This window comes from Labrus mixtus, chromosome 4 (genome assembly GCF_963584025.1).
Source record: "Labrus mixtus chromosome 4, fLabMix1.1, whole genome shotgun sequence".
Lineage (NCBI taxonomy): Eukaryota > Metazoa > Chordata > Actinopteri > Labriformes > Labridae > Labrus > Labrus mixtus.
The window spans coordinates 31,610,719-31,635,464 of record NC_083615.1 but is presented as its reverse complement, the minus strand read 5'-3'; the positions used below and the strand labels follow the sequence as shown (position 1 = coordinate 31,635,464).

Below are 24,746 nucleotides of genomic sequence, written 5' to 3'. Positions count from 1 at the left end.
CATATTCAACATGATAACTCATCTCTTTCGTTATCATAAAAATTAAGGGAATGAAATGCTGATGTGCAGGCAGTGAGACAGCACAATGCTGCTTTGCTCACAGTGCGAGCTAAGGAGACAGAAAGGGGACAAACCTTGCCGACAGGTGGGCTCTTCTACGGGCCATCCAATAGGCAGGTGGGGATGGGGGAGAGCGGAGGAGAAAATGGGCAGGGTTAGTAAATTTGAGTGTGAAAGTGGTGTGTGTGTGGGGGAGGTAAAAAAAAAGTGGATTGATAACTTGATAGTGACACATCATCAAGCAAGGCCATTTCTTCCCAGTTGTACTGTAATGCTAATGAACCGCTGAAAAACCTTTCTTTGCAACGTCTATGAGGAGCTCACAAAGTCACACACTCGTTCCTTGAACTACATGAGACATTTGGTTTTGAAGTGGTGGCACATTGGCATGGACGCAAAGATGGAGACATTAACGGACATCTTAATGCTGCTGCAGATGGAAGCTAAAGTGACAGTGAAAATAAATGGAGGGAGGGGAGTAACGGCAGGGGTTATTAATGTTAGTAGAAGTACAAGTATGTTGAGAGAACAAGAGGTTGTGAAATAGAGTCCTTGGCAGAACAAAGTAAGAGTTACAGTTAGTATGCTAATTAAAGATTGGTCCCTGATTAAAGACCAGTGGAAACATGAGAGGACATGCTGTGGGCTGCTCTTTGTGCACACACACACACACACAGCACTAGTTTAGAGCAGACACACATGTTAGGTATTTGTGTGTGTGTGGGTGTGTGTGTGTGTGTGTGTGTGTGTTTGTCCGTGTGAAGAAGAGGAGAAGTATGCGTGTCTACATGTGTTCGAGAAGTGAGGACCCGTGCTGTGAATTCCAGACTGAGGTGATTAGTAAAGCATTAGTGGCTGCATGCAACACTCACAACATGCTGTCATGGACCTTATTTAGGAATGTTTGTGTGTGTGTGTGTGTGTGTGTGTGTGTGTGTGTGTGTGTGTGTGTGTGTGTGTGCATGAGTGTGTGTGTGTGTGTGTGTGTGTGTGTGTGTGTGTGTGTGTGTGTGTGTGTGTGTGTGTGTGTGTGTGTGTGTGTGCATGAGTGTGTGTGTGTGTGTGCATGAGTGTGTGTATCTTTGTGTGTTCAGTGGTGTTGGTTGGGGGTTGCATCTTGGCTGGGACCATTTTCTGTTGTAAACATCAAAAAGTGGGGATGCCTTTGCAAAGCTAGGCTATGTATCTATAAAAAGTGTTGTTTACTTTCAAAGTTAACCTGAACAAGAAACAAAGATGTAACCTTGCAACCCTGGATAGACCTTTGGATATCTGAGAGTAAAAAATATAAAAATGTGAATGGCACAGGTGATGCAGTTGTCACAAAAATAATCAGGGTACATTTATAGAGGATGCAGATAGAAAGAGGTGAACATGGTTTGTTTTCTGAGAAATAACTAATCTTACCGGGCAGTTCAACATGCAGAGATATGAAACCTGTCAGCCTTCCTTTACAATGCCGGCCTTTGCCATTGTGCTCCGACTATTTTTTATGTCCTCTCTCATCTTTCCGCTAACCCCCCATATACACCCCCCCCCCCCCCCCCCCCCCACCCCCCACCTCTCCACTTTGTGTGCTCAGCCAGAGAAAAAAGAAAGGTTTCTAAATTTTCTTCTCATTTCCACTTCTTCAAGAACTACATTCACTTCCCACCTGCTGAGCAGCATGGGGGGCAAGAAGCACTGAACATGCACCGCTCTGTGATTACACAAACACACACACACAGGTGGGATATGCCCCTGTCCACACAATACAAAAACCTGGATAGACAGATTGTTTCCTGTCTGTCATAGAAACATATTCATGTACACAGGAAGGCACGCACAAAAGCTCACTCATTAAAGTCTGTTATCACTCTGAAGAATCCTTGTTCATATTCAACTGTATTTAAAATCACATATGAACGTGGCCTGTGTTTGCTCTTCGGCTTTTGTCTCACACTCAAATACACCAAAACAATTCTCAGGTGGCAAGACGGTACCCGAGGCACAAACTCCTTTACTCTCTCTCTCTCTCTCTCTTTCTCTCTCTCCTCAGTGTGTGGGAGATGGACTGAGGCTGTGTGTGAATGCTTGTGTCTTTCAACTACATTAAATGTGAGCACTACAAATGTTTCAACATTATTCCCTCTTCAAGGCTAGTATAAACATTACAAATGTTCAAGTGGTTCTTCCCTGTTACTTGATATTAAGCTTTCTTTGGTAAAGTGCATTCTGGGTATTTCAAGGGTCTATTTTAATCAATTTACATAGACTTGGGCTACTTTTGGAAGTTAAATTTGGGCCTGTGGTGGTGAGAGTAAAATAGCTGGTTTGTATGAAACATGTACAGGGTGAGGCTTCATTCCAGAAAACACAGCTTGAAGTCGGTCAACAATCAATCAACACAAGCTAGCGTTAGCAGTCTGTGTTTCTTTTGGTTATTGGATTTTTGTTTGGTTACGAGAGAGCAGAAATGAAATAATAAGTTTGTTGTTTCATGTTCTGAGACTGGATGTTGTCATCAACAGGGCAGGAGCACCACATGGATTGCAGTGTGTCAGAGATCTTTAAGCACGGGATAAAATGTCTCAACATTGATCTTTAAACAAAAATCAAATAACCACATTTTTTATTTCTAATTTATTTTCAGAACCAGAAATCCAAACACTAAAAGATACACCAACTATTAGAGTATTCTTACACTTACAGAGCCTTTCAGAGTAACCTATTTTATCTTTAGCCTGTGGTTCTTTATACAACAGTTACTTTGTTTACATTTTTGTGAATATTCAACAATAAGTCATTTTATTTTCTTGTGTCTTTAGGCTCTACTTGACATATTATTTGCAAGTCTTTGCTGTATGGGTCTTTTTGCACTCTTGCCCCTTGGCAAATTTCCGCTCGCTGATAACAGATCAAATCTTGTGTTTTTTACTTGTCTGTCTAAAGGTGAATCTTCCTGACATTACATGATGACACCTTATAAACTCAGTAAAAGTTGTAGAGCCTGTGTATCCATCAAGAGGGAACTAGATTCAGTGATTTGTTTCCTTCTGCCTCTTCATCATTTATACACACTTTCTTTTTCACTACAATCATATGCTCCCTTCTCTCACTATCTTCTGCTCTGCCTCCAGAGCAGGACATTGACCACATGGTGTTTTAATTAACTTGTGTGCTGTGTGAGAGCCAGAGCTAGTAGGAACACACACAGAGTGTGACTATACTATGACAGTGAAGCAGAAACTGGGGCTAAAAGCACCAGTCGTATCATTGGGTCTCCTCTTTAATGCTAGATCCTCATCGTGTCAGTGTGAAGTCCTTTTCACACTCACATTCATGATATTTCTTAATTCTGCCACCATTTGAACCAGTTTCAACCTCTCTCTCTACAAACCCCAAAACGATGCTCCCTTATTGGCTAAAATTTGAACAATATGAAGAAATAAAACATCTTCCAGCAAATTGGGAGGATTTTTTTTGTGAGTCTATCATTGGGCTTTATTGGATTAATGTTATGCTAATATCCTGGCACTCAAATTGTGCACAGACGATGTTAAAACAAAGCTGTTCAGAGGTTACTGTACTCCTCTGTTGTATACAGTTTACTTGTGGTGCAATTACAGTAAAACTAAAACTAGAAAGTTACAGGTGGCTTATAATGATGCATTCAGAATATTTCTCAAATTACCAAACTGGACGAGTGCAAGTCAAATGTTTGTTACTCATAATGTCTCCACATTTCATGCTGTATTGAGAAAATGTATGTAAAGGTTTGTGTTGTTTAATTGATTCAGAAAATGTAATCATAGTGTCTCACTCACTCAGCCCACACTAAGAGACACAAGGTGTTCCCCGTATTTTTGGAAACACTGGTGCAAATGTCTCTTTGTATTTTAATAACTGAAAAATGGTGAACTGTAGTGATTTGATCCCTGTGTTGATGTCCTGTATTTATATTTCTTCTGCTTTCGTAAGATGATATGGACCTATGGGTCTGAAATAAAGTATATCTATCGTCTTTGAGTTTTTAGAAAAGCGCTACACAAAATGAACGTATTATTATTATGATTATTATTATTATTATTATGAGTAAATATGGAGTAGATAAAAACAAAAAAACCCATTTTAAAATAATGAAATCAAACTATCCTTATGAATATGATGACTGCTGCTGGTTTGTGCTCACATGCAGGTGGAGCTGTCATGTTTGTGTTGATTCTCCCTCAGCACAACAAAGATTCCTCTCCAGACTTCTCACTTTGACCCCTTCTTCCTCTATCTGCCTGAATGTTGTCTCTCTTTCTTTCTGACAGCATAATTAACAGGACCGTGGGGTGCACCATGTATTACCCATGGAGCAATGTGACAATCACGTTACTGGACTCAGTCAGCCAATAGGAAACTGCCTCCTCTCCTCTCCTCTCCATCAACCAGTGAAACTGTTGATAAAGGTATCAGGTTTGAGTAAATCTCTTTCCATCTCTTAATGTTTCATGTTATTTTAGATTTTCTTCCCCTCGCTCACTTGGAATAACCAACAGACAGGAAGAGAGGCTGAAAGTTAAACTGAAGCCTTGGGGTGTTTCACTGATACATGAGAGAATATCAAAAGTGACACAAGCACTCCTTCCAGTGGTAGCTAGATTAAATATGTGAGTGTGTGTCCTGATGAGCGAGGCAGAGAGAACAGAAAGAGACTGCTTTCTCGTTTTCACATATTTTATCTGCTGATACCTACGTGTACATTTCTCTGTGTATAGGTGTCAAGTACGCCCACACCATAAGCATGTGGAGGAGCGTGTTTTTCAGCATCAGCATGTCATGTTTGTGTGTGTTCTTATAGTAAAAGTACAGTAAAACTTTAAATAAAAGCCCATCACCATTTAAGGCCCATAATCAGACCAGCCTGGTTTTGACAAATAAAGACAGGTCTTAGAGGCTTGAATGCATGAAGTGTTGATTAGTTTGCAGATCAAAAATATATTATCAAGGCTGTCTGCCTCTCCTCCCACAGTGCAGCAGGTTAGTATGGAAGGGCTGTCTTAAAAAGTAACATCAAATCAGTGATTTGTAAATTAATTTGTTTATTGGTATGTTCATGTCTTACACATCATTTAAATATTCGTTCTGGTGTAAATGTGCTATTTTATAGTCTTTTCCGTCATGCTGAGCATGAGTTTTGATTGAAAATCATTAAAGGCCGGTCTCGTACCAACGCCTATACCAAATAAAGGCAGGTTCATATTATAGAGCGGAGTAAACAAAAGCCTGGGCTATTAATAGAGAATACAATACCTTTTCTTATACAATGAATTCATGAAAAGGAAATCTCACAAACGAGTAAAGCTGGCACACAATAATAAATCACTCGGCCTTATCGATTGTAGGTGTAATAAACCCTGTAGAAAGTTTAATTTAAGCTTCATAACCTTCACTAAGAAGGAAAGGGAGAAACAGGTCATTTGAATATGAGACAAATACAGTTTAAATGCAGTTTGATCTAAGACTTGAAGAGAAAAGCTTTAGGGCTTGAGAAAACTTTCTTGTAACGCCAAACATATCCAAGTTTTATTTAACAGTTCACACTAATTGCATTTTGTCTGACACCTCACCTCAGAGCAGAATTTAAAAAAAAATGTTGCTGCTAGGTCTGGATAAAAATCTGTATCCATGTTTCAAAGGTTTGTTGCGTCAGGTCATAACACACAGATATCTACATATTTACCTCAGTGAAGGCAGGGATTAACAGAGCTCAAGAAACAAAAACTTTGAAAATTAAAAAATAAAAATAAATTCAGATGTCTAGATTTTCGAACCACAAATGCTTTTTTGCAAAAAAAAACAGTTTATTTCTTGTTTTCGTTCCTTTATTCTTGGGGTGGCAGTGTCTATCTGAGCTGAAAGTGTAATAAAAGGAAGTGGGCAAGCTCTTAAAAAATTATCTGCCTCAATGTCATAATTAATCTGTGCAAGGTTTTCACACAATTAGCATGTTAATTAACCCAAAACTGCCACCACTGTGAGGGACTGCATGTATGTGTGATTGAGTGTGGGTAGGTATGTGAGTGAGTGATTGTGTGTGTGTGTGTGTGTGTGTGTGTGTGTGTGTGTGTGTGTGTGTGTGTGTGTGTGTGTGTGTGTGTGTGTGTGTGTGTGTGTGTGTGTGTGTGTGTGTGTGTGTGTGTGTGTGTGTGTGGGGGGGGGGGGTTGGGGAATCCTGGGAAAAGAAGAAAAAAAAGAGACAGAGGCAGAAGAGGATCTGTCATTAAAGGAAGGGAAGGGGTGGCAATGGGAGAAAAGAGAGACCGGCGGGAGCGTCAGGGTGGAGGAACAGATCAAAGATGGTCGGATGATGAGAAAGAGGAGCGTCACAGGTAAACAAGGACAGAATAGAGAGAATGAAGGGGAGTTGTGTCAGGAATGTTGGTGGAGAAGGAAGCAGACGACAGAGAGAAACAGGAGGTAAAAGATGGTAGAAACTTACTTCCTGTGTGTGTTCTTTCATGTGTGCGTGCCAGGGTGTTTGTCCATGTTGGTCCATCTTTGATAGTGTGTGGGAGACAAAGAGTGTGTGATGACAGAGTGTGTGTGTGTGTGTGTGTGTGTGTGGGGTCTGCAGGGGAGGCAGGAAAAGTTACTCCACCTGTACTTCTGTTGTAACGCTCTCATCTAACGTCTCAAGACACTACCAGAAGATTCAGAGCAATGTCAGCGCACACACACACGCACACACGCACACACACGCACGCACGCACGCACGCACGCACGCACGCACGCACGCACGCACACACACACGCACACGCACACACACACACACACACACACACACGCACACACAGACACATTGGAGTACACCAGTGACTCTGGGATTGCCTGTCAGGTCTGGCACAGGGCAGAAGGTGGGGGGTGCAGAGCATTTGTGCCCCAGAACAACTCACAGGTCCACCTCGTTAATCTCCATGACGACAGAAATGCTAAGGCAGCAAATTAGTAGCAAACAGAGAAAACTGTCACAGGGGAAGCTCAAAAGAACAGACTCTGAACTATGGAGGCAGCTTCTAAACACAAGTATTTAGTTAATCTCACACACACACACACACACACACACACACACACACACACACACACACACACACACACACACACACACACACACACACACACACACACACACACACACACACACACACACACACACACACAACACTAAGAAAAGATGCTCTCGACAACCCTTTTGTAGGTTCTCAGCACTAAACAGAACTTAGTGAGACTAAAATGTTGAAGCTTACCACACATGGTGGCTATGGCTTGCTTATTAAGTTTGATAGATTATAGCCTGGGAAGGCACAAAAAAGTGACCACAGGTACACTTGTAGGGAGCGACTTCTTAATCATACTCATTATGTTGCAATGTTTTTTGATTATAATTATTGATTGCATTGTTTCAGAAAAAATAAAAATGTGTGGGTTTTTCCTAATATAGTTCATACAAAACTTATCTCAAATTAAATTCTTGTCTTAGGTATGTTTTCAAATGGCCGCTTTTAGAACCAGAAATTGCCCATTATTGGTAAATGGACTTTAGCTTGTATATAGTCTTCTGACTACTGAAAGTGTTTATAAACTGCAGGTCACACCTACACATTCACACACTGATGACAGAGGGTGTTGTGTAAAGTGTCCATCAGTATTAACTATCCCATTCATACACATTCACACACTGCTGACAAAGCAGGGGGAGCAACTTGGGTTTAAGTGTCTTGCCCAATGACACATTGACATGTGACTGCAAGAGCCCCCAACCCACGGTTGAGGGACGACCGATTCGACCACTGAACCACAGCTGCTCCATCTATCTGCTCTGTCTCAAGGTCTTATTCACAAAGCATATCGCACACTTGTGATCCAAACATGCCTATGAAGTTGTCCAGCGCAGTGATCTAATCTTTGCCACTCAATGTAAAAAGAAGCTATCTGCACCTACATTCTCTACAAAACTCATTCTGTTCACCCATAGATGACAAGTTATGAGGGGAGGGGACACTTTTTTCCAGTTAATTCTGATGCCAAACTCGAATAATATTTCCCTGCACATTGAGTCTACGCTTGTAGTATGAAATGTGCTATATAAATAAACTTGACTTGTTTAAAGCTTCCTCCCTTGATGAAGCAAGTTAGGGGAACACTTGCATCCCCTCTGTCCGCAACTGTCTCCAGAAAGGTGGAAGAAGTGTGCATGGTCCAGCCACTGTGAGCCATGAACTGATATAACCCCCATTGTATCAATAATAGTAATGTCAGTAATTTTTGTCACATTATTTTTAATTCACCTAACTATTCAGATGGAATAGTTGTCCTGATTACTGGAAAGTTTGGTGTGATATCTCGTATAAATACTATGGTGCAGTTACCACTTACTCACAGCAGCAATATCATTATTTACACTCTAAATGCACAGGATGACTGTTTGGGCCTTTATACAGTTATTGCAATGAGGCTGATTTGCCTGGAAAGAGGGGCAGTTTATTTCCCAAAATGTATGCATAATGGCTCATTTAAATACACACAAACAGCACCAGTGCACAGAGACGCACAGGTTTATTATGTGCAAATCCGTGCAACCCTTTTGTGAATCAGGCCCTCCATGTATAAAGTTTGGATCTGTGAGTTCCACAGATTCCTGACATGTTTGCAACACACAGAAGGGGCAGCTTTGGTACAAGTGTCAGACAAGACGTCTGACAGATATTCAGTTCACCTCTCAGTCTCACACCTGTTTATGTGTGTCACAGTGTCTGAAAGCATTTCATTGAATTGTGATTGGGAAAACAAAAAGTTGCCAAAGCAGTGTTGGTAAATTAAGAGACAAGACATTTACAGTCACAAAAGTGCAACATCAGTGTCACACACACACACACACCACACACCACACACACACACACACAGTCAGTCAGTAGCGTAACGTGTGGAAAAGAGTATCACTCACCGATCATGTGATTAGCGACGTGAATCTGGATCTCTCTCTCCGTCTCAAATGTCATTTGGCATTTAATACACTGGTAGGTCTTTTTCTGTCAAATAAAGAAAAACGAAACACTTAAAACTATATTTTTCATGTTAGAAATAGCTGACCAAAAACACACAAAGAAAGACTTCTATAGATCAAAAAAAATATTTTCTATGATGGAAAAAATACCTTAGCAATTTACTCTCAAGCTCAAATGATGAAAAGGGGACTTAATTTATTTTTCAGTGACAAGCCATTAAAAAAAGCAGTAAATAAGGAAGTTTTTTTTTACTGAAGTCTCAATATGCACAACATGTGAACCTTAAAAGTCTCACACTAATCAAGCAAGAATGAAAAGGAGGAAGGGCTGAAGGAGAAGTTGCGCTTACACACACACACACACACACACACACACACACACACACACACACACACACACACACACACACACACACACACACACACACACACACACACACACACACACACACACACACACACACACACACACACACACACACACACACACACACACACACACACACACACACACACACACACACACACACACACACACACACATCTAGGACCTCTGCAGAGAATGAGAGAGAAGGACAGAAATGAATAAGGGAGGGAGTGAACAGGAAAAAAGATTAAGGGAAGAGGCAATGAAACAGAAACAGAAGGAAGGAGTGTGGAAGAAAAGAGGACAAAAAAAAGAGAGAAAGACATAGAAAGAGCCAGAGAAACAAGGGAGAGAGACAGAGAAACAAAGAGAGAGAGAGAAGAGGAGGCTCTGCTTATCCATTCATGGCACACAGCGATCACTCATGCACAAACACATACAAAATACACAAAGGCCCCACTTCCACTATCTCTCCAGCCTGCTAAACTGAGTACACACACACACACACACACACACACACACACACACACACACACACACACACACACACACACACACACACACACACACACACACACACACACACACACACACAGAAATCCTACTTTGTCTGCTTTGTGCTGTTAGACTAAGCAGAAACAAAGGTGCAGGTAAGACAGAGAGTGTCCCTTGGAACTGCCTCCAACACACACTTTCTTACACACGCACACTCCGAACAGACAGACACACGCACTTGCCAGTACACACTCTCACACACATAGACAGACATGCCGCAAAGTCCCGGGGAGGCTGACTGTCAATATCAAGTAGAGCGAACAGCTCCCACAATGCCTCAGCACGCCCCAGCCGCAGGACCCAGTGGGGTTCAGCTGACACACACCGACATACACACGAGCACGCTCGCAAGCTAAAAACACAGAGGCATCAGAACACACACACACACACACACACACACACACACACACACACACACACACACACACACACACACACACACACACACACACACACACACACACACACACACACACACACACACACACACACACACACACACACACACACACACACACACACACACACACACACACACACACACACACACACACACACACACACACACACACACACACACACACACACACACACACACACACACACACACACACACACACACACACACACACCAGCAGCATGATTTTTGGGTTTCATTAACTCCTAAAGATGTCTCTACCTGCTAAATGCAGTTTTTTCATATTAAGATGTATTTTTTTGTCCATATTTAGATAGTGTGAGGCTTCATTTCCCTTAACGCAGCCTCTTTTGTGATAATAATAGTAATAATATTGGAGATGCAAATCATGATAGTTTTTTGTTTTTTTTAATATATATTTTATTCATTTTTTTAACATAACAAACACAGAACAAGACAGCACAGACGTAGCCAAATTACTGAATGAAAATAAAAATAAAAATATATATATATATTTAAAAATAAAAATAATAACATACATGGGTCGTAATAACATATATCATACCAGATACAATCTTATCTACCTAAATTACATGTCAAAGGGAAAAACATGACTATGATGTATTTTTGAAGATAAAGTGTGGGCACCCTTTCTGCAATAAGCCAACCAGATCAGTGGGAAGATAATCTATGAAGGGTTGCCAAATATTATAAAATAGGTTGTTATTGCCCTTTAATTTAGCACTGAGGTGTTCCATAGGAAAAACCTTAAATGTTTCTCTGTACCACTGCGTGACTGATGGAGGCTTCTCCTGAATCCACTGAAACAGAATACATCGCCTCGCTAGGAGCAGAAGTTTACCCTTTAGAACGAGCTGTCCTGTTGATAGAGAAAACTGTTGCGTAGGTAAGTTCAGGAGAAACAATGCGGGCTCTAGTTTTATTGTTCTGTGAAAAATTAAGCCAAGCTCCTGGGCAACATTTTTCCAATACTTGGATATTAAGGGACATTGCCAAACACAGTGATAGTAAGTTCCTACTTCTTTTTTACACTTCACACAGAGGGCGGAGATCTGAGGATTCATTTTGTTTAAAAATTGTGGTGTTCGCTGAAGTCTATGTAATATTCTGTATTGGCTTTCTTTGAGTCGATTACATGTAAAGATTTTCCTAGCTGAAACAAAGGTACCTGACCATGCCTCTGCACTAAGTTCAACCTCCAAGTCCCTTTCCCATAATTCCCTAGTTCTCTCAACCCTATCACAATTAATAGGATGTAATTTGTCATAAAAAAGGCAAATTATTTTTCTGTCATTGAGAGCATTTAAACTAAAATTGAGAAGAAAACTTTCAATTGAGCTCAACAATGGTTGATCAGTGGGGATAATCAGATCTGATTGGACAAAATGCCTAACTTGGAGAAAACCAAAGAAGTGGCTGTTTGGTATTCTGTATTTGGTCTGGAGTTGATTGAATGACATAAAATCACCATTTTGAAATAAATCAGCCACAAATCTTAGACCCTTTGAATACCAGTCATTGAAAATACTTTTCCCTATACCTGGAGAGCATATGATAGTTTTTAACATTAGAATATGTAAACTCCCTGTTTGTTGTATGCACTTGTTGGTTTTTACCTGTCCACATGTTACTGGCCTATTCTTATTTACAGGCTATTCTAGATCAGCTCCTTTCATATTATCTGACCTACATCAAGCAGAATAGAACAGGAACTTAAAATCTTTGGTTCTAGGATCTTTACTTGCAGTCTGTTTCAAAGGTCAAGATTAGATAAAATGAAAATAAATACTGTTTTTTTTCTAAATAGACTCAGGTTACCAAGATTCCTCCTCACCTTAGCCAAAAGTGTTGCCAAAGCCAAATCAAACTCCAGAAAAGCATTTACCTTCCAGTAATATCTCAGTCTATCTTATCTCACCTTAGGTGCAGGTGAAGCCTCAGCCTTCTTTCCTGATGCGCTGGTTTCAGGGCTGACCTCGGGGTGATCTGTCTGAACGTGGCTCTCCAAATCCTCCAGGCTTTCAAACTTCACCCCACACTCCGGACACCGCAGCCCGGCCAGGGCCTTCTCTCCCTGCGTATCCCCGGGCGTTGCAGCTCCTCCTTGGCTGGGGCTTTGGCCGTTTGTACCCCTGTTTTGATTGAGCATTTTATTTATTTTACCTTTTTTTTTTTCATGTTAAAACACTTGTGCAATACAATTATTCTCTATCCAAAACTCTGTCCAAATAAATGCAGGTATGTTTTTCCATGTACGCCATGGAGAATAATCTGTAAGGAGGTGTGCTTTGTGGTGATTGTGTTAAGGAGAAAAACATTATTAATATAAAAATGTTTGAAAATTCTGAAATAACAAGCACAGAATTCCTTTTTTTTTGTTGAAAAAAATCTCTGTCTGTCTGCATGGAAGCTTAATAATAAAAAACAGCTCCCTACCTGCTCATGCAGCCGGCACAGAGGCCATAAGGCAGGCCGTTGACATCCAGCTTCACTAGCTCCCCTTTGTTCTTGAACTCTTTTAGGCAGAAGGCGCATTTATACAGCTTATGCTGCTGAAGCTGCCCGTTAGGGGACGACGAAGCTGAGCCATTTCCCCCTGCTCCTCCTCCTCCAATTCCATTCCCTCCTACAGTTCCTGAAAGTCCAGAACCAGTGGAGAGCTTCTGCATGTGGAAGGTGCCGTGGATCTTCAGCTCAAGGGTGGAGGTGACCGTCTGCATGCAGACGACGCAGCGGAAGCCGGTGAGCGAGTTGCGGAGGTCAGGGTGCATCTGGCAGTGCTCTATAAACTCCTCCTCGCTCTGCAGCGGCATCTTACAGATTCGACAGGTTCCTGTGTCCAGGCTCTTACTGTGGGTCACCTGCAGACAGAGAGCACACAAAATGTATAAATACAATGAAACACAAAGTATAAAGTCATTAAATTACTTGCAAATATGTATCAAAACAAAAATATATTATCATAATCAATATGGTGATCTTAGTAATGTTTTACTTACTTGTTACTCTTTCATATAAAAATAAACATACAGATAAAATTGTTGTCATAACTGACTGCATTTCTTTGCACAATACTTTTTTCTGAATATGCAAACATTTGTTCATGTTGTATGGAGCAGCACAAATTGCCTCTCCAAGGACAATTTAACAATCAAAGCAGCTAGAGAAGTTTCAGGATCAAAAGACCGGTACGCAGACAGAAAGCGACTAAAAGGTAAGACAAGTGAAAAACAACAACATGACGGCTGTGTTGTTATACCTGTGAGGGTACGCACTCACTTTGTTCCCTACACATAAAGCTCCTAATAACAGGCTGAAATACACTCAGAAAAAAATAGTAAATGTAACAGTACCTTGTGTTCGGTGAGGGTGAGCAGAGAGGGGAAGCGCTCGCCACATATCGGACACATGTAGTGTTTGGCTGGGCCGCGGTGTGTCTGAGCGTGCTCACGAAGGCCGCTCTCAGAGAAGAATGTTCTGGAGCACACGTTGCACTTGTGGTTCCCCTTGATGAAGTCTGCCTTCTTCTTTCGAGAACCTGGTACATAAAGGTACTTTTTAAATCATCAGTGACACATCATTATGAGTACAGCTCTACTTTATTTACATAGGACTAAAGCCTGGCTCACACTGCAGGATAATCGGGCCAATTTGAGCTCCGATTATCTTGTAGTGTGAGCGGTACAAAGATCCAATCTTAACGTCCCCGATCTTCCCGGCGATCGTCGGGGATGCCACGATTTATTTCAAACATGTTTGATATTTAGAATTTAAAATCTTTAAGATTACATCATGAAAGGGTCCGGCAGAAGTTGTGTGTGACTACAATATAATCATGAGAGACAAGGGAGGACTGTAGTCATGGCAACCAGCGGCAGGATGCAACCCAGCGTTTTTTTTTTGTTTTTTTTTTACTTTTCTGTACAGATCATCAGTGCAGCACTTTTCTGAAACTTGTATCTATATATGTACAATTGTATCAACTTTTCTATATCCTACAACAACTTCCACTTCCTTCTCTTTCACCAACCGTCGTCCTTTGTTTTTTTTTCAAATCAAACTTTATTAACAATTGTCAACGCTCCGTCCCGATTTCACTCGTACAGTGTGAGCTCTCCGGCCGTGTCCAACAATCAGGTCGTACAGTGTGAGCACGTCAATCTCAAGGTCTGGTTGGGCGTCGTAAACAATTCAGTCGTACAGTGTGAGCTGACATGACACCCCACTTTTATACAAACGGGGAAAAATCGCACAGTGTGAACCAGGCTTAAGCATTTTTTTAATATGCAGTTACTAAACGGTAAAGCACATAGTTGTTGAATAAAAACAAATCTTACAGGCGTCATCATCTCCGGGTCGAATGTTGTGGTCACGCAGCCGGTGGTTCTGTAGCAGGGACTCCATGGTGTAGGCTGCACCACAGATATCACAGGCATACATGGGCTCTGAATTGTCCAGCTCTTCCTCACCTCCGCTCGCCTCATGGCTGTTGACTGTATCTCCCCCCTGACCGGCTCCTCCTCCTCCAACCCCTCCACTCTTCAGCAACATGTTCTGCAGGTCAGCTTGTTCAGCAGCTGCCACTGTTGCTCTCTCAATGCCTCCCGCACCTCCATTTCCACCACTTCCTCCTCCTCCTCCTCCTCGCTTAGAGGACGTCGCCAGCCCATTGGGTGTCCCGTTCTGACTCCCGCTGCTCCCTGTACCACCTCCATTGCCAGTGATGTTGCCACCCTCGAAGATACAGTGCTTCTCCCTCAGGTGTCTCTCCAGCAGTGAGAGGGCATGGAACGCTTTGCCGCAGAAGCGACATGTGAACTTCTTGCTGTGTGTGGTGATGTGGCATTGGAGCTCCACCTCGGTTCCAAACGTCTCTCCACAGAAGATGCACTTACGAGGCTTGAGCCCTGTTGGACAGACGTGAAATTTAGATGTGCAGATTCAAGCTCAGTTTAACCTACAAGATTGCTGTCACATTAACACTCAACCAATTAAGGTTTTTCTTTTGCTAGTTGATGTTAGATATTTTTGACTTGATTTCTAAATGCTTTTTTTTGTTTATTTGCATTATTTTCTACCGATCAATAAACATCATGATCATAAGCCCTTTTTTCAGATATTCAGGCCTGAATAATACTAAATTGGACACCATGATAATAGGAAAGGTGTACTGTACCTGTCCCGAGCCCACCTGGGAGGCCTGACCTCTGTCCCAGGTGATTATGCTTAACATGGAGCTGAAGGTCCGCCTCCTTCCTGAAGTCCCAGGCACACGCTGTGCAGCGAAACAGCTTCTTCTCATTGCTATGTTTTACCGCCAAATGTACCTGAAAGTGATAAAGTAGAGGGAAATAAGAAAAGAAGGTTCATTCATGTGGTTATTTCATTATGATATTAAATTTACAAACCGTAACACAATTATTTTCAAAAGACGGAGGCTGTCTCATTTACCTGAATGGAGACCTTGGAGTCAAAGACCTCCTGGCAGAGCGTGCAGTGGTAAAGGACAAATGTGTGCATGTCCAGCAGGTGTTTCTGCAGGTCATCAACTGAGGAGAACTGCTTATCACAGCTCTCACACACATACTGGGTGGACGTGGTGGTGTAGTGCACTGTTAAGTGTTGAAGCAATGCCTCCTGGGATTCAAAGTCCTCCTTGTTGCACTGAGGGCAGGACTGGCGCCTCAGCAGCATCTCCAGGTGGGACTTCAGGTGGGCCTGGAAACCCTCAAAGCTCGCAAACCGCAGGTCACACTGGTTGCAAGGGTAGTCCCCGTTGCTCCCCATGGAGGGTGTGGAGTCCCCTCCCAGTCTGTGGCGTTTCGGGGAGGAGATCTCTACATCCGAGGAGGCCGGGCTGAGGTCTGCGACCTTTGCCTGCCGCTTGTTGTTGGCCAGCGGGATGTTCTTGTGGTTCTCCTTTATATGCTTGGTGAGCTTGAGGAGTGAGCCGAAGATTGGAGAATTGGTGCAGTAAGGGCAGGAGTAAACCTGTGCACAGAAAATCATTTTTTACTTTTTTCAGAGGAACATTTGCAAATACTGTTTTGACTTCTTTGACAGAGAAAGCACAGGTCAGGAACTAAAGTCGTCACTACATTATGTAACCAGGTTAAAATTATTATTATTATTTTATATTTGAAACTTCACCAAATCCTGATAAACATTGAAGAAATATTCGTTTTAAAATGTTTAATGTGTGTTTTGTGGCTCACTGAAGTTCAACTGTTAATACCTTTACTGTCACTTAAAGAGGTCGCAGTGTGCGTGACATCATGTGTTGTGCTTCTCTGAGTCCGCGCTAAGCTCACTGAGAGAAGATGCAGCAGCCAGCACGGTTCACAATAAATGAGAAACCAGTAGCAGATCGTGGTCCGAGTACTTCTTCTTTCAACGCAACACCAGAACACAACGCAGATATCACGACCAGTAACAGATGTGCATCCAGTGAAGTTTAGAACTTCAGCAGGACAGGCACACCCGTTACAATTACAAGATATAATAAAATTAGGAGTAATATATATATACATATAATAAAATATTTGGAGACTGAAACCTAAAACCATGTCATTTTCAAAATAAACAAAAGTTAGAAACAAAAGAAATGGATGGACAGTTGTTCATATTGATAAATTTGTTGCACAGCCAATGTGACCATGAACTGAGAAACTCCAGGCCAGCAAAACGGCAGAACCTAAAGAGTCATTAACAGCAGACTCAGCTCATAAAGTTAATCACATGGCAAAATGAACCGAGATCCTTCATTTGAATTTAGCAATATGCTCCATTTAACACTACACGGAGTCCAAGAATCTACCCAATTAAACAGGAATCAGCCCTCTGCTCATCAGGACAGCCTCTGATTAACAGCGCCTTTCAAACGCAGACTCTGAAAGGTTGAGTCATGCGGTGGGCCTCAGAAAGCAGTCAAGATAAAGAGTTTGTTATGGAAATGAAATTGTTGGCATATTCTTGATTCTCACCTCCATGAAAGATTGAGATGCAGACTGCAGTACAGGAGACTCCAGTTTGGCCACGGCTCCTCCGGACGAAGCTCCGCCCCCCGTGGCTGAGTTGCAGTGCGTCTGCTGAATATGTTCGGTCAATGAGGTCTCCGTCAAGAACCCCATAGAGCACTGGTTGCAGAAGAAGGCATGGTTTCCCTCTAAGATTGAGAAATACAGTTACATTGTTAGATTTCTTAGAATATGATAATTTAAACTTTAGCTATTTTCAATTGATCAGAACGAGTAACTTTCTTCCACAACAGACCTAATGTTGTGGATCCTGCCACAATCCCACCAGGTAGGCAGTGCGACACTCTGATGTGTTCTTGAAGAGAGTTGATGTCACCAAACATGTCTGGGCAGTAGTTACAGTGAAACGCTGTGACATTAGTAAACTGCAACAGGGGAAAAGTCGCTGCCGCTGTTCCAACACTTCCTCCACTGCCGCGGTGAGCTTTGCGCACATGTTCGTTGAGGTTGTAAAGGGTTGGCAGTGTTTCCAAGCACAGGTGACATGTGTGACTCTGCTGCGGCTTATCTGCATGGATGGTCTTCAAATGGATCTCCAACACGGCCAGGCTGTGGAAGTCTCTCTTCGAGCAGTAGGGGCAGGAGTAGGTCACTTTACCCCAGTTCCCCCCTCCCACTGTAGAGACAAACAGATAAACGTCCACATTCAAACTTTAAAGGCTTTATATGTGATTTTTTTGATCCAGCAGATGTCGCCCTTGAGCACCAGCATGAAACCAAAACAACTTGCGGTGCATTGTTGTGTTAGCATGCTAATGCTAGTGATCTTTATTATGCTCGTGTCTTCACACTGCATGTAAATTTACCTGAAATGAGCGTGATCTAGAAACACAGTTAAGCAGTGAGTACAGTATGTTATTCTTCTTTTCTCTAGTCCCTCAATTAAACAACTTTTATACGAGAGGGGATGAGCCGGCCGTCCGGGCGATGTAAACAAAGTGAAGATAGGACTCTGAAAACTCTGAAAACATCACAGACAGTGGGACTCGGGTGTTACACCCATTGTAGACAGTCATGACTCACAGAGTTATTTTCAGAGGATAGACTTGATTTATATTACATTCAAGTGTGAAAAATCACATAAAGCCTTTAAAAGTAGTTTACACTTTTAAGCCAAGTGTTGGCTTTTAAATCAAGATATGTAACTGGACTGGCAAATCTGAATTTGTGTAACTACTGTAGGCCTACCATACCTCCACCTTGATGAACTAGGCTAATCCCGATGTCGTCCACGGACTCTGTGCCTCTTCTGCGACCTCGTTCACTGCCATGGCCGGGCTTAAGGGTAGAGTCTGGCGTGGAGCCTCTCTCCAGGCTGGCACTAGAATCTGGAGTCGCGGAGCTCATTGAGGCCACACTGCCGAGCGCAGGATCAGGACTAGCAGCGCTGTGAATGGACGAGTCAGGCTGGCGATGGCTGTCAAGGTGGCAGTAAACGTCCTCTACAGAAGGGAACTGTTCTGAGCACACAGGACATCTGTGGATACAGACAAAGATAGTTTCAAATCAAGCACCGCATTTTAATATAATCAGCTGTTTTTAAAACTTTAAAAAGCAAAGCTCTGCAGTACTTGTGCTTGCGGTTAGCATGCTGTGTTTCAATATGTGTGAGGAGAGAAGGCTCGTCGAGAAAGATCTCAGGACAATGGATGCATTGCAAGTCGGCTCGGTCAGACAGCTGGGGGTGTCTGGTCAGGACGTGTTTCTCCAGCTCATCTGTAAGGCTGAATGTCTCCTCACAGTAATCACACATATACAGGTCGTGCTCCAGGTCACCATCTCCTCCTGCTCCCTTCTTCCCACCATCTCTCTCACTTCTCAGGGCGAGGTGCTCTCGATTCTTGCGGTGAGCCTGAAACAGTCAAAAAGTAGTTCAGATTTAGAGCTGCTTGTGTTGTGAAATACTGAGGCAACCATTTTCAGGATGACAACCATTGAAGGCCTCCTGCTACTTTTCCCTTTAACTTGTGTACTTATTAGAAGAAGAAAATGTATTAATTGTGTCTCCTTCTCATGCTGATTATTGATTTACTTTTTTGTTTGTAAAGAAAGAAATAATAAGCACATTCTTCATAGCATCAAAAAGAACAGGGTAACTTTTACCTGCATGTGGCTCTGCAGTGACGAGGTGGAGGAGAAGCCACGCTTACAAACGCTGCACTTAAACGGTTTGCTGGAGCTGGATGTTTCAATTAGAGAAATCAAATTCAAACTGATGATTCACAAGCAGTTTCGGAGTTCTTGATTTACAATGCATCTTATTTTAATCAACATAAAGTTTGTATTTTATGACAGAATCAGACGCTCGTACCTGTGTGTCTTCAAGTGGATCTTCAGGTGATCAGAGCGAGAGAAGGCAGCTTCACACTCCTGACAACTATACTTCTTATCTCCTGAATCAGATTTATGAAAGATCATTTTAAAAACAAACTATAGATCTCAAAACTCTGACAGCTCGAACACAGGTGTGGCCTGAACTTGGTGCCACTATTGAGAAGAAAAACTCCTGACTCCATTCTGGTTCTGCAATTCTCATATATTCATTATTGAACAGCCAAAACAAACACAAGTTCATTAAATGAGTCTACAAGCATTATATCATAGTATGAAAATGCATAGTTAGCACGCCTTAAAGCCTGATATAAATAACTACCTGTGTGGAGTTTGACATGGCGGTCTCTGCTCCTTTTGTGTTTGAACAGGCGGCTGCAGAAGGTACACTTGAAAGGCAGCTTGTCGCTGTGGATCTGCTCGTGGCGCTTCAGGTAACTCAGACGGCTGAGGAGGATCAAAAGGAGTAAGATGAACAATCAAGATAAAAACAGTCAAGATGAAAAGATCATCTTTCATTTCATTGGCACTGAAGTATTTTACAAAAGAGACAAATAAACTAAATATGACATCATAGCTGTCAAAAAAATTTAAGTAGCATGTACACACTGATGACTGTGACTGTTGGTTTCTGTTGCTTTGGCATGTTAATTCCTGTTGACAGAAACATGTTCACCGTAAAGCTACAAAAACAAGACCATTAGCACAAAGATTGACTTCATACTGTCGATTTCTTATTTTTAAAAGGTCCCATATTATGCTTTTTCTGGTTTTATATGCTCTTTAGTGTGTTTTCCATGTGTCCTGTGCATGTTTAGTCACATCTATGTGCAAAAATTCAAAGTCCGCGGAAACGCGGCTTCTCCTACGTCCTCCTGTTAGCTGTAGCAGTAGCTGCATGTAATGCTCGGTTCTAGCCCCCCTTGATAAAAATTTGTCAGTGTGATATCACTGATCTAAGCCCATTGGCTCGTTGTGGCAAGCCCAGCAGCTCATGTTGAAATTTCCGAGAAGCGTGTTGAGCAACTGACCAATAACGACAGAGTGGATCGGCAGACCAATCAGATCAGACTTGGCCCACGTGGGGACTCTGAACGTGGACACTCCAGAGCCTTAGAGAGAGAGTCAGAAGCGAGCAGATGCATGGAGCGGCAGTACATGAAAACAGACACTTTTTTATAACTTTAACTATTGTGAACATACTTTAGTAGGTACATATATTAAATATACAAACCCCAAAAAGGGCAGAATATGACCTCTTTAAGCCTGAAACGGTTGCTGCAGAAACAGCCTTCTTCTTTTTTTTACATTTTTCACTGCAAAGGTTCATGATAAGTGATGCATTTGACTGTTTTGTTAAGCACTACTTTCATATGTAAAGAACAAAACAGCTAACGGGCACAGATTTGTCCTCAAAGGTCGCCTACATCAACACCCACCCAACGTTCCTCACAGAGCTTTAGGTTTCTCAGGTGAGCTGAAATTAAACTGAAATATAACGACATAAATCCATTCAGCGTCATGACAGGGAGACAGATAAGAGGACATCCGGGGAAAAGATGGAAATAGAGAACTATGATGATGACTTTATGGTGTATGTGACAGCTGTTCTTAAAATGGGTCTCGAGTTAGTCCCTGGAGAGCTAAGTGAGAAATGTATTCACCTCATTCTTTTCACTGTTTGCCTGAGTGGTCTATGTTACCATGGTAATATGGAAAATACTGTTTATTCATGTACATATTGATATTCATGAGTGGGATATGAAGATGCAACTAAACAGCCAAATATGACACTGGTGTTGATGTCTCTAACACACCATGTGTCATGTGAGCTTTTATACCTGAAGGACTTGTCACAGAACTGGCAGGGGTACGGCAGACCGGCGCCTCCTTCCTCCTCCCCGCCGGTGGCCATGCCGAGGTCACAGCATCCGTCTGGCATCTGCGAGGGCGATGCCACATCTTTACTGGAGGGCGAGGAAGGCACCCAGGACAGCCCTGCTGCGTCATCATCTCCATCTGACAGAGAGGGACACAGAAACAGACATTTTAAAAAATGCATTGATCCATCTGTAAGAAAGAAACACACATAAACATTGTGCACACAGCTGCAGGATTTATAAAAAAAAAAAGAAGAGACAGGCATGCACAGACAGAAAAAAAGTGGGGGTAAGACAGGGAGCATTAGAATGATTATGAAGAAGTTACATCTTTCTTGGAAGGTAGGAGGCGGGAGAGCCACCCTGTGGGAGTTCAAATGAGAAAAAGAGGATATAAACAAAAAAATAAACACATTTATCCTGGCTACACACACACACACAAACAGATGGAAAATGAGGATGGCAGAGATGAAGAGAGAATGAATAGGAAGAGAGAGAGAGACACTCCAGCAGCAGCAACATCTAAATAGAAAGCTCCAAGAACTATGTATCCCCGACGGAGCCCAGAAATAAGGACAGAGTGTATTTTCTCTCCCTTCATCCTCCCTCTGCAGCCATCCCTCGTTCCATCCCTCGCCTCACCTCCCCTCCCCTCCCATCCCTCCATCCGTCCCCAAGGACCATAGATCCGCCTCATCATATTTTCATTAGGGCCTTGGCAGATTGAAACGTCGGAAAAGCGATTAGGAGATGTGGAGAGCAGAGCGGAAAGATGGCGATATTCACTCCCTTTATCTGTCATACATTGGAGATTATGCATTGCTCCTTTCCTTTTTTTTCCTGTCTCCCTCTTTTTTTTTCGCCCTCCTGTGCAGTCTGGCACAGAGGCGACAAAAAGGCCAAGACTCCTTTAATAATAGACACTTCAGAGTGGGTTCAAGGCGACAAAAGAGGGGCTGAATAATGCTTGATATTGTTCTGCTCCTCTTTGTGCGCTCTGTGAAGCACAGTAAGGCCATTTAGCATTTGCCTGAAAAATGTAAAGGCGGGAGAGAGAGAGAGAGAGGGAGGCTGTTTTCTTTGCTTTTATCTGATATCTATATCAACTGGGCCAGCAACAAATCAAAGAGAGAAAATAAGGAAAACTAGAGTGAAAAAAGTCTGACTTGATTTGTGCCAATATTTATCACAAAGCCAATACTCCATTACATGAACACAGACACATGTGCAGGGGGGAAGTTTCTCCTGATAATTTTAGAAACCTCTGCAAAGCACACTCTGTTTTACCTCAACAAACTCCTACCACAATCTTGAGTGTCTGCTGTGTGTGTGTGTGTGTGTGTGTGTGTGTGTGTGTGTGTGTGTGTGTGTGTGTGTGTGTGTGTGTGTGTGTGTGTGTGTGTGTGTGTGTGTGTGTGTGTGTGTGTGTGTGTGTGGTCTACTGTGTACTGAGGCTTGCAGAGAGGGGGTGGAACAGATTCTTGTGATGAATCGATCGCTGAGAAAATGTAGGCATGGCGATGAGCAAATAGAACTCTGCAGGGGTGTGTGGGTTAAAAAAAAAAATGTAAAAGCATTACTTATAAATTTGACTGGAAGCAATAATGAAAATAATTTTAAAAAAGGCTTAAGAAAATATATGAAATAGAGATATCAACATGAAGCCTAACAGCAAGGCGAGAGGGAGAGAGAAAGCGAGCGATTGAGTGAGAGAGACAGATGGGGCAGAGGGAGACAGGGAAAAAAATGAGAGCATGAAGAAGGGAAGGAAGGAGGATGAAGAAGTAAATTGCAGTATTGATATGTGGTGAAGGAGAAAAACAAACAGCATGTCATGCTAGGGCCCACAGTGATTAAAAACAAGAGTGCAGGACAAACATCGATCAGAAAAAAGGAATACTGGAGATGATGAGAAGAGTTAACAGCAAGACAGAAAGAAGAATAACAGGAACAATAGGGATAGGGAGCATAATGAAGAAAACTGAAACATGTAGATACATTTATTAGCATTACTAAGACTGACATTCATTTCAGATTAATAGAGTTGCTTTTCTAAAATCGTAATTTATGTCTGAGATTTAGATTTCTCTGCTAAGTTGTCCTAAGACAACATTTTGCAAGTGTCTGAATTTTCTAAGAGAGTGTCCCTCTTTGCACTTCATGAAAACTGTATTCAAAGTCAAATTATACTTGACATGTAATCCAACAAGAATGAGGATGTCCCTCGTTAGACCAATCAGAAACAAGACAACAAGTCACCTCATTACAATCCAGTAAAATCCAGTTTGTATCATATAGGACGGTAGACGAGACAGAGAGAGGGAGGGGGACATTTCTGTGTTGGAGGCAGCAGAAATATTCACTACAATTCATGTGAATGATACTGTTTATCAACAAAAAAACATGGAAAGTGCCACTACATCGATCAATATTGTGGCACTGACATGACGCTTTATAAACATTTAAATGTGCATCTCATCCAGATGTTATAGTGCTGAAACCAATGAATTGCTTTGCAAACGTTTGATGTCAAAGATTTCTGATTGATTGGCTACACACAAAAAAAAGACATTACACATCCTAAATGTTATAGTATTTATAATTGTTGGACTGAAGGACTTTACTGAAGTCTTTACTTGATTGGATAATTTAAAAAAGATGTAATAAATATGTAAAAAAAAAAAGTCTCCTGCTCACCACAAAACAGTAAGACATTGAGCCAGCATGAATGGTGTCAGATCCTGACATTGTAAAAGATCAAATGATTAAAGGAAAAAAAAGGAATAAATACATTGGGATGTACTTTTGAGTAAAATATCGATGCCTTTACTGCAGAGTGAAATATTTTGTAAAAATGGAGTTGGGCTTTAGAAGAGGAAGCTTTTTTTGGAGCTGGAAAGCCTGGGAGAAAAGGTAGCTTAGGATGTTGAAGACGGAGCTTTAAAGAGAACATGCAACTTTGTGATGACTTGTAATGGATTGTTTGACCATAGCAGCTGTACAACAAAATCTTGAATTTAGCAGGACTGGTGTTAAAATGCTGCAC

The 24,746-nt window shown here is 41.9% G+C and overlaps 1 protein-coding gene across 6 annotated transcripts in view; it reads right to left on the bottom strand.

Moving 5' to 3' along the window:
- znf423 (zinc finger protein 423) overlaps positions 1–24,746 on the bottom strand; it is a 155,814-nt gene that overhangs the window by 67,376 nt on the left and 63,692 nt on the right. For 3 of the 6 annotated variants that reach the window (XM_061036930.1, XM_061036934.1, XM_061036933.1), the window contains 16 exons: positions 21,662–21,839; positions 20,144–20,267; positions 19,801–19,889; positions 19,593–19,668; positions 19,061–19,341; positions 18,683–18,966; positions 17,725–18,105; positions 17,436–17,617; positions 15,904–16,443; positions 15,629–15,779; positions 14,790–15,359; positions 13,806–13,990; positions 12,889–13,313; positions 12,371–12,584; positions 9,032–9,116; positions 135–155 (listed from right to left, as the gene is read on the bottom strand). In XM_061036930.1, the coding sequence (XP_060892913.1) occupies positions 135–155; positions 9,032–9,116; positions 12,371–12,584; positions 12,889–13,313; positions 13,806–13,990; positions 14,790–15,359; positions 15,629–15,779; positions 15,904–16,443; positions 17,436–17,617; positions 17,725–18,105; positions 18,683–18,966; positions 19,061–19,341; positions 19,593–19,668; positions 19,801–19,889; positions 20,144–20,267; positions 21,662–21,839 (3,786 nt within the window). Of the gene's footprint in view, positions 1–134; positions 156–9,031; positions 9,117–12,370; positions 12,585–12,888; positions 13,314–13,805; positions 13,991–14,789; positions 15,360–15,628; positions 15,780–15,903; positions 16,444–17,435; positions 17,618–17,724; positions 18,106–18,682; positions 18,967–19,060; positions 19,342–19,592; positions 19,669–19,800; positions 19,890–20,142; positions 20,268–21,661; positions 21,840–24,746 lie in introns of all 6 variants that reach the window. The other 3 variants (XM_061036931.1, XM_061036932.1, XM_061036935.1) reach the window with 3 other exon arrangements.